The sequence below is a fragment of the Lagopus muta genome, chromosome 26, assembly GCF_023343835.1.
Source record: "Lagopus muta isolate bLagMut1 chromosome 26, bLagMut1 primary, whole genome shotgun sequence".
Taxonomy (NCBI): domain Eukaryota; kingdom Metazoa; phylum Chordata; class Aves; order Galliformes; family Phasianidae; genus Lagopus; species Lagopus muta.
This window is the reverse complement of record NC_064458.1, coordinates 3018986-3035890: the sequence shown is the minus strand read 5'-3', so window position 1 is coordinate 3035890 and position 16905 is coordinate 3018986. Positions and strand designations below refer to the sequence as shown.

General features: G+C 50.2%; 1 protein-coding gene across 1 annotated transcript in view; it reads right to left on the bottom strand.

Annotated features, from left to right (window-relative positions):
- Positions 1 to 14635, bottom strand: part of ADAMTS10 (ADAM metallopeptidase with thrombospondin type 1 motif 10) — a 49017-nt gene extending 34382 nt beyond the window's left edge. Inside the window, exons 1-2 of the mRNA XM_048927917.1 lie at positions 14316 to 14635; positions 3355 to 3682 (exon numbers count right to left, since the gene is read on the bottom strand). Coding sequence (XP_048783874.1) covers positions 3355 to 3508 — 154 coding nt within the window. The 5' untranslated portion in view covers positions 3509 to 3682; positions 14316 to 14635. The remainder of the gene's footprint in view (positions 1 to 3354; positions 3683 to 14315) is intronic.
- Between the last annotated feature and the right edge of the window lie 2270 nt (positions 14636 to 16905).

Sequence of the window (16905 nt, the reverse complement as noted above, 5' to 3'; positions counted from 1 at the left end):
TAAACCAAAATAACCCTACCTTCTTCCTTCCTTCCTTCCTTCCTTCCTTCCTTCCTTCCTTCCTTCCTTCCTTCCTTCCTTCCTTCCTTCCTTCCTTCCTTCCTTCCTTCCTTCCTCCTTCCTTCTTCTCCTCTCCTTCCTTCCTCTCCTTCCTTCCTCCTCCCTTCCCTTCCTCTCCCTTCCCTCCTCCTCCTCCCTCCCTCCCTCCATCCCTCTCCTCCCTCCCTCCTCCTCCCTCCCTTCCTCCTCCTTCCTTCCTCTCCTTCCTTCCTTCCTTCCTTCCTTCCTCCTTCCTCCTTCCTTCCTTCCCTTCCCTCTCTTCCTCTCCTTCCTTCCTTCCTTCCTTCCTTCCTTCCTTCCTTCCTCCTTCCTTCCTTCCTCTCCTTCCTTCCTTCCTTCCTTCCTCCTCCCTTCCTCTCCTCCCTCCCTCCCTCCCTCCCTCCCTCCCTCCCTCCCTCCTCCTTCCTTCCTTCCTTCCTTCCTTCCTTCCTCTCCTTCCTTCCTTCCTTCCTTCCTTCCTTCCTTCCTTCCTTCCTTCTTCCTTCCTTTTTTCCTTCCTTCCAGAAAAGCCATCATGATCCCTCTGCCCCCCTCAGCCACTTCATGCTGTATTAATAGGTCTTGGCTTGAAATGTACAGTATTGCATCTGCTTATCAGACAGGTTTGCACTGGTGATAAGCAGGCCTGGTGTTTCCACAGAGCTGTCACACTGCTTCAGAAGAGATACTATAAAAAGCCTTTCTTGCAGGAAAGCCTGCCCAGTGCTGGGCATGCACTGGGGGGGGAAAGGAGAGATTGTGGAGTCAGAGATAAAGATGAGGAGAGCTGCCCCCACTCCCTGATGGGGACAAGGACACGCAGAAGGGGAAGCAGGAGCCCAGAGAAGGTAGGGGGTAAGGTAAACAAAAAGGAGAGCGGAAGTGAAAGCCAAGGAGGGAGGATTTTGTTCCCTCCTTGTATGCTCTCATCACTGCCTCTGTCATTACAGAGCCACTTAAAGGATGAAAAGGAAGCAGATGTTTGCTCTCATCTTGTCACCAGAGAAAAGAGGAGCCCCAGCTGCAGCCCAGACACAATTTATAAAGGATGATTTGGGAAAACACTCTGGGATTTGTGGCCCCAAGCTGCCCTGGAACTGCAGCAGTCTCAACACATATTCCATGGGTCCATCGAGTGGTATGCGAGCCTGGAGCAGTGAGATTACCCTCACCTCATGTCCTGTAAAACAGGGAACGTATAATCTATCACTAAGATTAAAATAAGGCACTAGGAAAAAAAATGCCTTTTGATGAAAAACCATTGAGCAACAGAGGCTATGTGCCGAATCCACACCTCAACCACCACCCCAGCTGCAATTCCCTGCATTGTTCGAAACGCAGCCTGAGTTTACACGAGACGTTGTTTACCTTCTGAATCTCGTTACATCTCTGCTGACATGTAGAGGCCTTCAAACGTTGGGCTGCTGTTTCCCCACATACATAATTACAGCTTATGACTGTAATACCTTAATCTTTTCCCTGCATAAAATAAATACACTGATCTGGAGCCTGCGCACGAGGCACGTGAATCCTGCTGCATCGCTGGCTTGCTGGACTGCCCTGGGCAAGTTGCTCTGGCCAAAATCAGCGGCTTGTTGAAAACGTTGGCCTTTAATCTCCATGCCTCCAACTGCTAAGAGAAGATAGCAGTGTCTCGCCCTCTCGAAAGAGTGTTGTGAGGATTATGTATGTACTTACTACCTCAGCAGCGTGAAGAGAAGTGTTGAGTTTGGGATGCAAGGAGCCTAAAAAAGCACTCTGACAGTGAGAGGGGCCCGTGGGGCAGCCTGACCCATGGGAAGGGGAGGAGATTGGCTGCACGCCCTGGCACCAACGGGGCTGAGCCCAGCCCACTGCCCAGCCCTGCTCCAGATCTAGGATAGCACAGATGTACAGCAAGCCCAGGGGCTCAGCCTGAGGTGTGTCTTTCGTGAGCAAAGAGGATCAGGGCTGCTCTGAGTGTGGATGAAGGTGATCTGGCAGCAAAGCCACCATCAGAGCGTCGCTAGTGCTGTGAGCACAGCGGTGCAGATGGAGGGAGGTGCGAGCTGACAGACGCAGGAGGCCCAGAACAGTCCCATCAGGCACTGCCAGAGGCTTTGGCTGGAAGGACCAGAAACCACGTTTATTTCAGATTAAAGAAAATCTGCCCGTATAATGGTGCACGTTGCACAGCGCCTGCAAGGCGCACAGCTCTGCAGCTGACTGCATTGTATTTTACCCAGTGCAAGCCACAATATCATGGTGCTCCAACAAGATGGTGCTCAGAACCAGACAGTACATGGCTTTGGGTCCCTCTGTGCTTCTTTCCAGTTTGGATTCACAAGATAACCCAGCACCATTGTAACCACACTGGATGACACCTGTATTACCCTGGGCCACTACCACTGAATTTGCCCTGCTGCATTTAACTTTGGCACACTGGGCATAGAAAATTATGGTTGGATATTAACATCCTGTATGATAAATGTCCAATTTCACAGCCTTCCTCCTTACCCCTAGCATCTGATGGTAGTATTCATACTGTCTCTTAAGAAATGGTCACAAAAGCAAATTAGTATCAGCAATTTTAACTACTCTGCATAACCCATCATGCTGCATTGGCACTCAGGGCTCAGTACAGCGTTGCCCACCTAACCTTCCAGTTTATTCACTCCTAACATGGAATAAAATCTGTCCTATGATACAAAGCTACCAATGTGCAGGACACCCACATTCTGCTTTCCTTGCAATAACTTATGCGTGCAGCCCTATGTTTAACACAGGCTCAACAGGAACACACAGACATGCAAAAACAGGTACAGAATGCCCACGTTTGAGCAGATCTGAGCATTTACTAACAGTAGGACTTAGAGAAACATGTATGCACACCTTAAACTGCTCCTCCGGCAGCACATGCCCATCCAGGCCATAGGTATGCAAAACACTTGTGCCTTCAGCAGAGACCTCCACCTCTGCAGTGCAAAGAACACAGACCTCCTACATGCAGCAAAGCCTCTACTTACACAAAGATGCTTCACTGCAGCTGAGTGGGAAGGCATTGCTACCATGAGCCCTTCTGCCTCCTAAGCCTCTACGTGGCCACCATCCTACACAAGACCCAACGACTTGGAATTCCACAAAAAGTCAAGGAGCAAAACACATCCTTTCCTTATAGGTCAAAGGAAAACACCTGCAAGAGCAGCAGTAGGCGTCCGGCTGAAGTACACGCAGCAGAGCAGAGGTCAGGCTGCCTTCCACCCCCTCCCCAGAACAACATTACCCTAATGCCTCCCTTGGTGGTCAGGCAGATCCAGCTCCCTCCCCGCTTCCTACCTTGAGACTGGAACATGTAACCCCGAAAACTGCAGACGGAGGTGGTGAAGGTGACAGTCCACATGAGAAGCCTCCAAGCGATGGCCATAGTTAGCGACGCTTGTCTCAGTGCAGGGAATATTGTACCGGCTGGGAAGGGCGCTGTCCCCCACATGTCTCTCTCTCGGCCACCGCTTATGTAGAGACAGGAGTCCTCGGTTCCTCCACAGGCATCCTCAGCCACTCCCCAAAGCAGCAAGGCCGACAGTGGCTTTGCAGCAGCTGTGCCCAGGTGCAATTGGAGCCAACATGGGCTAATTGGAGTCAAAGGTTCTTGGTAGCATTGCCCCTGCAGAAGAAAGAGTGACAAATGAATAGGAGAGGAGAGGAGAGGAGAGGAGAGGAGAGGAGAGGAGAGGAGAGGAGAGGAGAGGAGAGGAGAGGAGAGGAGAGGAGAGGAGAGGAGAGGAGAGGAGAGGAGAGGAGAGGAGAGGAGAGGAGAGGAGAGGAGAGGAGAGGAGAGGAGAGGGAATAGAAGGAGGATGTGAGGGAGAAAACAGTGCAACAAGGAAATCCAGGATTTCGAGAAAAGAAGAATGAGCTTAAGAGAAATGGAAAGAAAGAGAAAGGAAGGCAAAAAAAGAACGGGAACAAAATGCAAATGCAATTAACCAAGTCAGTTCACAGCATCAGAAAGCCAAGTTATCCTGCTGTCTGAGCACTCTGCTCAGTACAGCCTTGCAACACTCCAGCACTGTGAAGTGGGATTGAGGGGACTGGTGTCTGCCTTACACTGCAGGAGGAAAGGAGGCTCAAAATAAATGGGAACCTTTTGTCCTGCTGCCAATGCCCACAATGCCCACAAGGAAGAATGAATGGTTACCTGATCTCAGTCACCTGATTTCTTAAAAAGGAAAATACAAAATGAAAGCATTAAGGGTGGTAGCAAGAAGTGATCTAAAACCCCAATTTCAATGTCTCTGGCTTCAGAACACACTTTAATGATCATCACTGCATTGAGAGAAGAGCACTTGCTCTCTGAGAACATTAGCTAAACCTAGAAAAGTGATTCAAAACAAAGAACCCATTCAGTGAACTCACCCTTACCCTCAGCTCTATCCATAAATGGATCACGAGATTCCAATTGTATTTGTTATTTAAAATGATTTGCTAATTGCTTCAGTGAAAGATTTTTGGCTTGCAGATAATTTCCACTCAGTCTGAGGCAATTATACAGAACTCACATAGAGCTGGAGAGTTGCATAAAGCCTGTGGTTTTCATTTCTATCCAGCGATCAGATGACGTATGCAATGAATATGGCACATATCTCCTGCCTGGAGAATCCCAAGTATCCGAAGAGCAATGTTCTGCCTGGGAGAAGCCACTGAGCACAAGACAGATGCTTCCACAGAGCACTGCAGAGAAGCAATGGATGAGCCCATCCTAAAGCCTGGCTTCAGCTCCGCAGCAGCTTCAGAGCCTGAGCATCATGAGATAGGCTCAAGGAAAGTGCACAAAGGGATGGAAGGATGGTGGGTTTTGCAAAGGCACCAACAGCAACGGCCTCTGAGTGATCTTCATCCCAGCAAGGAAACACTTGGAATAATGTTATCAACCACTGCCTCACTCTGTTCTGGTGCATTTTGAAAAGCAGTGCCTAACTACCAGCCGGGCTGCAGGCAGGAGAGCCTCCATCCCTCCTCATAGACCTCTTCACCTATTATCCTCAAAGGAGTCTGTAACTTACTCCTAGTTCTGCTCTCCCATCTTTGATATGCTGTTGGTGGTACTCCAACAAAACGATGCTCCTGAATGCATAGGTGAGGCATGAGAATAAATCAGAGATGATTCCTGCTCCAGTAATTAATCTAAATAAGTTAACTGTATTTCTCTACCAGATGAAAATATTGGGAAGATTAATTGTGCATGTTAAGTCACTAAATCACAATTCCGAGCTCCGAAATTTAAATGTTAAGGTTTATATCTGTTGATTTACAGTCACAAATGGCCAAAGCCCACCAGCGGTGCCTTGGGCTGGTCCCCCCAGAGCAGGAGACCCACAGCCACTGCCTCAAAGACTGCACAAACCACCATCAACCACAAGAACCAAGTGGAGATCAACCGTCTAAATCCTCTGTCGAGCTGCTTTTGCTCAGCATATGGAAGCAGGAAGCAAAGGCGGGAGGCTTGGCAGGGCTTTCTGCCCTCTGCCACCACAACATGGAGATGCTGATGTGAATATTGCAGGTCTCTGAGATCACAGGCGCTCAGTGCAGGCTGTCCCCTGCCATGTCCCCTGCAGGGAGGGCAAGGCGAGGGCAGCAGTAGTGCAGGCTGGCTCGTCCCTGCTCCCTGCAGGAAGCAAACTGAGAAAAGCAGAAGGCGAAACCAAAGCCCGGCGTGCTGCAGTGCTCTCCTAAGTCAGCATTTTTCAGAATCTATTAAAGCTTGAGATTCCAGCTCTCCAATTCTGTCACGACTCCAAGGTCTGCGGACAGAAAGCCGCTCAGCTGAAGTGTATTTTCTCCTGGGCTTTCTACTACTCATTTTTTTGTGTTTTTCAGCTGTTGAACTAGCTTCCTCCAGGATGTCATTATTTCCTGTCCTACCTCCTCCCCACGACCCCAAAGGGCAGCAGCAACCTCTCCTCCCCTCTGCCTGCCCTGCACAGCCCCCAGCCCTGAGCGCTGGGAGCCCGCAGCCCCCTGACCTCGGGAAGGAGCTCCGGTCCGAGCGCCACGTGTTCGGAATTACAGCTGCAACGTTCCCGTAAGCTGCTGGGGGGGAAGGGCTCCTGCTCCGATTCCTACACACAGCAAAGGGAACACACATCCCACTGACTTCCAAGACCCCAAGGAAGCTGTGCCACGCATGAGACAGACCCAAAACGCAGAAGAGAGAGCAAGTAAGCAGCGAGGACGAGTTCTAAGTGGTGTCTTCAGCATGTACAAAGTTTTCCATAACCTCACTTTTCACATTTTGCTTCCCGAAGGGCAGCGATCAGACACCCTGGAGGACCCAACAGCCTTGTATTGGGACGGACCGGCAGTAATTGAATGAGGCCCAGGCTATGGGGTCACCTCTCCTGGTCTCGTGCCTCCCTCGCTTGGGCCGGTTGCGATTTGCTCCTTCCCAAGGAATTCGTTGTCCTTGGCAGGGGCCCCGCGAGCGGCTGACGCTCCCTGCTCCCATTGCCAAGGTGGCTTCACTGCGTGAACCCGTGGGCTGAGCTGCCGGCACGCCGAGCTGCTGCCTGCCCTGGGGACAGCGGGGACACAGAGCAAGGACTGCAGAGAGGTGATGGGGCTCTAGACGGTGGCTGGGCTCAAGGTTTCCTCCTCCGACACCAAAAACACTCAAAAAAGGGGGGAAGGAAGCAGGGGGGTTAAAAATCAAGCTGGAAGAAAGAAAAGAGAAAAAAGAAAAACAGATGACAACTGTTACTAATTTCAACATCGGTGCTGCAGACAGAATTCCCTGAAAGCCTGGCTTTTTGGCTGGTGAGGCAGCTTTATGGGAAGGTAATAGGAAGCAGATGGGCCCCGGTCAGGGCCAAGAGGAAGGTTCAAGGTGCCTCCTAGTGCAGAAAAGAGGAATTTAAATGCTTTTAAAGATGCAGGGCCCGGCGGGTTCCAGGTTTCTCATCCAACTTTTGCAAATGATGAGCTCAGGTGTCCTTTTCCCTTTTTGAGAGAGGAATAAATACAAACACAGATCTCTGCTTCCAGCATTCCCCAATGGGAGGAAATACTTGCAGTGCACCCCCTCCCCCTCCCCAGCCCTTCCACCAACACATCCTCCCCAGCGTGCAGGGAGAGCAGGGCTGTGAGTCGGCTTCACCCAGCAGAGCGATTCTGAGCTCTGCTATCAGCAACAGCATTAACAAATGAATGAAAGCTGTTGTGCATTGACAACAGCACGCAGTGTTCATAGGAGGGATAGTCCCAGGGTGAGGGGCTAACATGGGATTTATATGACTTGGCTCCTTTACCTACATCTTGCATCACTTTGGGCAAGGCATTCTAAGCTCAAAACACTCTGATCCCTGGGCACTCACTGTCCCCAAGCCCTGTGCTTCTGTGGATCTGGTGTTTGCTGTAAAATGGGACTAATGGCACTTCCCATCCTCACTGAGGATGTGGTGCCACATTCTGTAGCATGACCAGCTGCAGCCCCAACCCAACCACCAGCATAGCATCACATGCCCTGCAAGAAGCACAGCCCATCTGCAGTATGCGACCCCACAAATGCAAAGACCCCTCAGACATGCCCACCACTCACGGGGACTTCACAGTGCCTGTAGGTCATGGAATTTGATCCCAAAATGGCCAGGTTTTCCATAAAAACAGCCCTCTTTTCACCTGCTCTTGCTGCTTCACGGAGGCCCGCAAGTTTTGGCTGGAAACCCTTGGCTGAAATCTGTACTGCAAATACTGCCGCAGGGCAGGAGCAGAACTCCGTGTGGTCTCCACTGACTGTCCTGACTTCAACCTATGCTGCTCTGCTCAGGGGACACGGCCTAATGCAAACCACCACGTCCCTGCCACTTGTAACCTGCAAAGCTGAGTGCTACTGGGGACAGCAATGGGGATACCTAGAATACCATCCCCATCTCCAGATGCCTACAAGTGTGAGCATACACAGGTGGCTCAGATAAAGTGCAAGTGTGGAGGAAATTATTTAATTGAGGATTGGAATGCTTTAAAAGCCCTGCTGAGCTTTGCTAGGCAGCTCTGCTTGGGTCTCCTTCCTGCACTGCTTGCAGCTGACCTTGCAGCAATCCCCATTTACCAGAAAGGAACCCACCCTGAGGTCTCTCCCAGTGCCAAAGCTCTGTGCTGTGATTCTCATTTTCTACTTTAGCCCCTGTTGTGTGGTTGGCCATTTTGCGTGGCCCCTCACCACAGGCCAGCTTCTTGCTCCATGACCACAGGGACCTTCATCAGAGGTGACCCAGGTGCTTGGCTCCCTGTGTGCGTGGTGGAGGGGAACAAGAGATTCATGGCACAACTCCATGGCATCCATGGGTCTGCTCAAGGGAGAGCAGCATCTGCATGGGGCCATCCTGCAGAGAAGAGTGGGGGGAAACAGGGCCATATGATGTCTTCTCCTTGCACCCCAAGACAGCCAGAAAAAAGCCTCCCCGTGTTACCCAGATCAACCTTTTTGGTGTAAGAACACATGGTCAGATGTCTCCAGCAAAATGTAGAAAAAACCATAACAAAATGCAGTATCTTCAAGGAAGATTAGTTGCCTTTTTGCAATCTAGGGCCACTTGAAAGCCTAATTCAGCAGCTTCTAGGTCCAGACAGGAGGAAAATGCAGCATCTGCCAGGCAGAGCTGCAGCACAAAGTCACAGCTCAGCCCTGACAGTCGGGCATGGATGGGACTATTTGCACAGTGTGGCCAGAGGGGATATCTCCTTCTGTCATGTCCCCAAATCACCTCTTGTCTTTTCTACCTCCCTTTATCTCCTTGGGCTTTGCACACCCCAAACTGTTGAAACCTACAGATTCCCAACCCTCCTGTCAGCTGCCTGTTTGCTCCTCAGTGTCAGGATGACTTCCCTTGGTGTGCAGCCATCTCCCATTATCCAGCAGGTCCCTGCACATCCCATAGGACAGACCAAAAAGCATTGCTCCCACTCTGCCTGCTGCATATCCTGCAGTGGGATGCTGAGCATGTGGGAGGGTGCAGAGCTTTGTGACACCTCCTGGCTCTGAACAAGAGGCTGCCCTGATGTCTCAGGGCAACAAATATCTCAGGGATTGCTTGGTTGGAAACTTGCTGATTTGCAGATGGCAGAAATTGTTTTGCAGTCAGCCTGCCAGCATGACAGGGTTTCCACTGGGAAGTCATTCCTCAGCTCTGGAATAAAGTTATGGGTTAAAAACAGAGAAATCAGTATTAGCTGTCAGCTCACTGTTAGGACCACTGCAGAATGGGAAAAATGGGTTAAAGTCACAGATCTGCAGAACTGAAAACAAGATCTTGAACCTCAATCAGCTCCAAGATGGGCCTCTCTGGGGGCATGGCAGGCAAAGAATTTGAAACAAGCACGCAGTTATCATCATTCACCAGAAAACAGCAGCTTGCAGCCATGGGATGGTCAGTGCTCAGCTCTGCAGCAACCCCTTCAGATCCACTTGCATCCATCCCCATGCTCCACTGCACAGCAGAGAGAGAACTTTGTCTGTCCCCTTTCCACTGGCTCGGGACACCCACAGCACACCATCACAGCACACCCCACTCGATCCTTTGCAGGCACCAATCCCCACATTTGGGGCCACATTTGGAGTTTGCCGGGCTAAGAAAATCTGATTTTGTGGCATTAAAATGAGACCAAATCCCATCCAAAGGTGTCCACCAGCAGTGCCAGGATGCACACTGACTCTGTCAGGCTGAACCGAAGCAGTGAGGGGTACAAACCCACATCTCCATCCCACTGCAGCACTGCAGGGCTGGGGATGCCCTCACTGCCTTCCTACTGCCCCTGCTCTGTGCTGCGCCAGGCCCTGCCGTGCTCAAACTGGGCACACCCTCCATCCCTTTGTACAAGCAAAGCTTCATAGGGTTTTGGGCTCTCTCCAGTACTGTGTGGGAGTGTTTTTTTTTTTTTTTTTTTTTTTTAAACACAAGAATTGTTTTACAGTCGAGTCTATTCAGGGCAATCTCAGTGAGGAAAGGAATGAATTGCCCCCTCGTTCGCTGCAAAATCCAGTGGGATTTGCTGGTGGGATACTAACTCCACCAGCAAAGGGGCAAAAGGAACCCAGTACAAAGTGAAGGCACAGGAGTGTAGAGTCAGGAGCCCCAGCTTCCCTCTGACACCGACTGCTCTGCTTTCTGGAAATCCTATCTCTCTGTTACATAAGGATCTGGCCCTATCTGGAAAGCTGGGGTCACTGCAATTCTCCAAGTGTGGTAAAATGCTCGGAGGTCCTCAACAGGAAAGCATTAGAAAAGTGCCAGCACGTAGCATCATCAGGGAGTGGTGCTGGGCTTGGGGCAGTGCAAGCTGCAGGGCTGAGCCCAGATACTGCTGAACCAGCCCAAGGCAAGGTGCTACCAAGCAGCACAGCCTTGGACTTCTGCTTTCAGGAGACGACTCTACCAGTTCTCATGCAGGTCCGCTTTCAGACGGACTTATGCAATGGTTTGGAGCTGCTCCATGTGACCCAGACTTGCTGGCCCCCTGCCACCACTCTCCTTGCTGGCTTCAGCCACGGACAGAACAGCAGAAGTAAAAAGACGGCTGAGCAGTCATTAAAAGAAGTTCACTGTGCCTACTGCATGACACCCTTGCCAATTACACGCAAATACCACACGTGTAAGAACACATGTGATGGCCACATGCACAAGGCTGGGACTGTCAGTGTTCATGCACAGTTGGGCAACCCACATGGGTGGATGTCACCACTGTTATGTGCAGGTAAGTGCTTGGCACCCACGTGCCCCCTGTGATGCTGTCTGCGTGCTGTCGTGCTCCACCAACAAATCTGGGTATGCCATGCATCCATGGTTTTGTATTTGGTTTTATGTTTGGTCCTGCCACTCTGGAACAAAGGATGACTGCAGTTGGAAGGGACTCACTGAGATCCCACCCCCACTCTGAACAGGGATAACTGACATTAGGTCAGGTTTGGATCACAAAACTCAGGCTGTCCCATGGGTTCACTCTCAGAAGTGGCCTGGGGAAGTGCAGTGAGCTGCACAGACAGGCACTGAAGCAGAAGGATCAGCTTGGACCAGGCTCTTCTCCCAGGAAATGAGAGAAGCAGCTACATCTGGTGACACAGAGAAAGGGATCTGAGAGGGGACTAGCTGAGCACGGGCCCCCCTCTTTGTACAAGATACTATGAGAATGACAGCACCCGCAGACCACAGGATACATTCCCATAGAGGAACACTGTGGGAACTCTGCAGCAGGATGAGCTCTTGAAAACCACACTGGGCTGTGGACTATTTCCAGCCCTCATAGCTCCAGAAGATCTGCAGCTCACTTCCAGTCTCTGGATCCCATGTACAAGCTCCAAGAGATCTGCTATCCAGAGAGTTTATATGCTCCTTTTCTCAAGCTCCAGGTTCTCTGTTTGGGGAAACATATGGCCCAGATGGTTTGGATTTGGTGGGGTATGGCACAGTGCAACAGAACGTGCCGTCTCATGAGCATATGTGGCTTTCTAAGGAGGAGGCTGCAGCCCAAAGGCCACCTGGCACACTTATCTGTGCCCAACTGCAGTGGGAGTAAGGAGATGCTAAACCTGATAGGGATGAAGCAGTGATTCCATGGTGGTTTTGACTGAAGCCACTTTGGGGTGAAATCCTGGGCCCTGATGAAGTCAGTGGCCACAATTCCCATAGTAGGGAGCCAGTATTTTACCATCAGATTCGACTGGAACCAGGATCTATGAATGACTGAGTTCAGAGGGATCTCTAGAACTACACAGGAATTAATTTGGACTCCCTAAAAATGGAGCTACAATGGAAGAGTAGAAAACAATAGCAGCAATGGTGGTCCAGAATGACAGAAAGGAATGCAGACACACCGAGTACACAACCATGGCACATCCCAAGCACGTCTTTTCCCAGCCAGGGGAAATACAAAAGGCAGGAGAGCAGCAGAGCAGCTGAATGGACACCCTGCACTTAGCATGTGCCACTGACATTGCTCTACTGAAGTCAGATGGAGCAAAACTATTTTGGCATAGTTTCTCACTGGAGAGTCTTCCAACGCTGGAATTGGTTGCAGACTTGATTTAAGGCACTCCCAGTAACCGAGATAGGAAGATTTGCCTGATGTTATTCCTTTACAAAACTTCCTTCGGTGTTGAAAAGTTAATCCGTACCCAGGCCTGGTGGTTTGCTGTTTCTCACCCTGCAAGAGCTGCACGTGGGATCTGACCTCCTTGCAGATTCCCAGGAAATGGCTGCGACTCCTTGCTCTGCAAACATTTCCTACGGGCGATGGGGTCAAGCAAAGATCTTTTGACTTACATATCTTCAGCACATCTGAGCTGACATCATCCTAAGCACGAGGGAATTATTTCTGAAAACTTGACAAATTTGGTCCAAATTCTGTTTGTTTTAAGTTAATTTGTGTTAACTTGAGATCTGGGCAGGACAGGACGTGACAAACACATCCTGCGGTGTTTTTGGCTTCGAAAGAACTAATTGCTGGAAACTTGGCAAGAAAAGTGGTTTTTGGAGTTGGGGGTTTCAGATAAGCTTGAGATGAGCGCTCCAACAGAACCACCCCCTGGGTGGGCCTGAGGCAACCTGAACTGAAAGCCCTCCATGGAGATGCTCCCTGGGCAGCAGAGCCCATGCAGACTCTGGATCAGCACTGCATGTGATACGCACATTGGGTGGCCTTGAGCCATCTGTGATAACATACAGGTTGGTAATTAAAAGGCCTCTTGCATGACGAGTAGAAACTGTTTACGTTGAGCAGGCAACACCTACCCTTAGGGTTCCTCTTGGCCCCACTGATTGCTCATTCAGTCCCAGCTTATCAGGGCATTCCTCTGCCAAGGGAAACAGCTCAGCCCCAAAGCCTTATCTGGGGAAAGCATGATTTAGAGGAGATGACAGGACCTTTCCCATCACACCACCGAGCAGCTGCTGGGGGAATGCAACAGCAGACGCACCTACAGGCACCGGAGGTTTCACAAATAGAAAGGAGACGGAAAGCGGAGGGTGCTGCTGGTGGGGCCAGCCCAGAACAATGGGATGGAGCAACCAAGGCAGCCAGCATGAGCCTTATATGGAGAAATTTCATGACACTGGAACCATCTCCCCAGCACTGGGGGAAGCCTCATTGGGTGAGGGTTTGAGCCAGTCCAGGCACGGCACTGCGAGGAATACCTGGGCAGCCCAGCACAGCATCTCCCCTTCCACCATCTATAGTGTGATGGAGACCAAAAAATGAGCAAAGACTCCAAAACTCTTCCTGCTATCACCACTCGGTCGTGCGAGCTCTGCTAACAGTAATATTAACATACAGAATAAGAAACAGATCTCTGGTGTGGCTGAGCCACCTCCAGCCAATGTGGGCATTGGTGTGGACCAGTACAGGGAAACAAAAGCCCACTGATGTGCCCACACTTGAGTGGAACAGTCCCCAAATGGGACCAAAATGGTCGGCAATGCTGAATTTTGCCACCAAGCACAGTACCTGCCCCATCCTCCTGATTTTTCCCCCTCTCGTAGAGATTTATCGATGTTATTTTATAAACTCCTTCCTATTTATAGCACAGCTCCTCCAGCTCTAATGAGATAATCTCCTGGCGTTTCACCATCGCTAATATTTACTTTGATGTCTAAAATCACACTTTCGGAGGGATCGATCTCCCTTAAAAAACCCTTTCAAATACTATCAGAGCAGAGACCACGTACGGCTCATACAGCGGGGCCAAACGATGCACACAACTTAATGACTTTGCAGCTTTTTCAGGTCAGACGGTTTACAATCCCCCGCCCGCACCGCTCCTGCAGATGGAGAGCAAAAGGGAGAGGAGCTCAATCTGTGTTTATCCTCAGGAATGAGGACAGCGAGGAACGCACCGCTCTGCTGCAGCCGCCGCAGCCATAATTCTGGAATTAAGAGCTTCACCCCCAGCAGCTCTGCTTTCAGAGCACCCAGTTTCAGGGCAGCAAACATGCGATTGCAGCTCCGAGCAATGAGAAGTGGAGCGGCGCGGGGAGAAGGGGGAGGTGAGCAGATGCCGACTGCCGCTGTCTGCAGACGCTTTGAAACACAACCCTGCGTTTTTATGGAAACTCTGAATGTTGGAGAACGGTGAACATGGTTTTCATTCTCATAAATGTTTTTCCAGCATGCAACGCTCTTCGGGCTCATTCCTTCTCCAGGGAGACGGTTCTGATTTCAAAGAACATTCGCATTCCCTCCGCCCCAGACCACCCCACTCCGACCTCAAAGAGTTTTCTCTGGAAAGATTATTTTAAAGAGCGCTTTACCTTCTCTAGCGTTCTCCCTTCTTTCTTCTTTTTTTCCCCCCCTTTTTAATTCTTTTTTTTTTTTCTCCTCCGTTTTTTTTTTTCCCAGCTGCGGCCAAAAGCTCTTCTCTCTCCCCCTCAGTCCTGTGAGTGTCAGAAAGTTTCCAGGCTGAGGGTTTATGTCGCCTTCCTCAATAACCTCCTTCTGTCAGACCCAGGCAGAGCTGCAGCTAGAGGCTTTGCTAAAAAGTCTCCTTTCAGGAAGTGAGCAGTAATAAGAGAGCAGCTCGGAGGCAGCATGTATAGGGGCTGCTCAAAAAAAAAAAAAGAAAAAAAAAAGAAAAAAAAAAAAAAGAAAAAATTTTTCTCAGGAATTTTGCCAGGATTATCCAAAGAAAAAAAAAAAAATCCCAAACCCACAGGGCTGTAAAGTCCCGCCCTGAGTGCTGACATCAGTGCAGAAGGCAGGTCTTGCTGCTGCAGTATAAAACTCATCAGCTAAAGCTCTGCGAGAAACAGCCATCCTCCTGGGCAGCCCCATGGCAGCAGCAAAGCACAAGGGCAGGCAGGACAGAGAAAGCAATTGTGGGTTTTGCTTGGATATTTGCTCCTCACCCCCTTCCCCTCCAAAAAAACCAAACAAAAACAAAACTACCAAACCAACAAAACAAATACAATTCCCAACTTTCATTTTAACTGCAGCTTCGAAATGTTGTTATAAAACCAATGCATGTCTGACAAAATGGCCTCAACAAAGGCTGCCAAGCTCTACAGCACCAGTAGGCATTGGCTTTACATTTAAAGAAGCCCTCAAGAGTTCACCAATGCTTTAAGAATTCCCTTCTCACCCCAGTTACATCATTTTCACCCTGCTGGCTGCTGCGATGCAGAATGTCTCTTGTTCTGCTCCTACTGTGGAGTGTCCCACTGAGGACAATGCATTGCTAGGGTAAAGAATAAACACTACAAGTAATTAATACTGCTTGTTTAGATACAAATCTCCCTCAGAACACATAAAACAATAAGCAATGAAGGGCAGGACCTCATTTCCTTCTTCCGTTTGAAGTCTTTGGGATTGGAAAGTAGAATATGTAGGTTTTGGTAAAGAGAATTACCTGGTCATTCTGCAAGCATTACAAATATGGACCCTTCCCAATTGCCCTGCTTTTTTTCTGGATGGAAAAGGAAAGGACACAGCAAGAGCTGTGGCATCTGACAGCAGAGCCCCAGCCCGAGCCCCTCTCTGGGGACAGATGAGCCCCAAAGCCATTCCCAAGGTGGTCTGTAATCACCTGGATGCTAGAAGGGAACACAGAGTGGGTCAGATCGTCTGTCTATTGGGTCATGGCATGCTTGAGAAAAGAGACTAAAAGGAAAGCAAGCAGCTTGCAGTCCCTTTGGCAGTGTATCCTGTGCTATCGGTACGTGGATAGCTGAGCCAGGGGCTGCGTCCTTGCATTTAACAGCCACGATGGATTTTCATCCACTGCCCGAAGCCTTCTGAACTCCTTTCCTCAAATGGAGCAGCAGCAGATGCCCCAGGAGCAGTCATACTCCACCACCTTCCTTCACCCACTGGGACAGGGTGCAGATCCTGCCCCAGCCCCCTGCCTCTGAAGTCATCCATGAACAGATGCTCAGGCAAGAGAGCAGGAATAGGGATATTTCCATAGGCACCCTCCTGACTGCAGGCAGCTCTTGGCTCAGCAAATCTCTGAGATGAGGTCTGTGGGTATGGCCAAGGAGGTGTGCTAGTCCCAACAATCTGGACATGCTAAAGGGACACCTGCCTTGCTCTGAGGAGGAGAGTTCTGACTGTGCATGGTCACCACCACGAACTCCATCCCTGGTCCTGCTCCTGGAACCAGGACATCCCAGGACAGCAGCGAGGTCCTTGCACTGGTCCTGGCTTTCTGCGTGAGAATGGAGTTCAAAGAGACTGCAATTGCTGGGCTGGATTTTTGGCTGGCTCCCTGGTTGGGTGGAAAGAGTGGTTTCCTTCCTCTGCAGGCCACGCTGGCCATTGTCTGAGCCTCCGCGGCACAGGCATAAAAGAGCAACCAAACAAAGTGTTTGGGGTTTAATTGAATGGTGCCAGGGAAAAACTAATTGCTCAAAGCATGGCCTGCTGCCATCCTAAGGGCTGAAACTTGTCTTCAAATCCACTCAGTGTGTAATTAAGAGGGACTGAGGCTGCAGACGTCCATCTCCCCTGCTCAGAAACAGGAATGAGCTGCTTTGCGCTTCCTACCCCTCTCCCTGCCGTGTGTGCTCGGGGCAAAAGCCTGCACAGGGCTGTGCGGATGCTCTCATCTTCACACCAAACCACACAAATTCCACAGCTCAAGAGCCGAGTTCACTCCAGCCCAGACCTGCCTCTGTAGGGTGATGGGGCTGTGCACACCTTCCCAAGGTCTCATTGCAAGCACAGGAGCCTGGGGAATGGGAAAGGATAAAGGGATGTGATACAGAACAAAAAGACATGCCTCAAAAAAGGATTTCAGAGGAAACTGACAGCCAAAACCATTTGTCTCCAATACCTAACATTGCCAGCTGCTCCCTTCTTCTAGGATGAGGATGCATCTCTCGAGGACACCTAAAATCCTCTTTC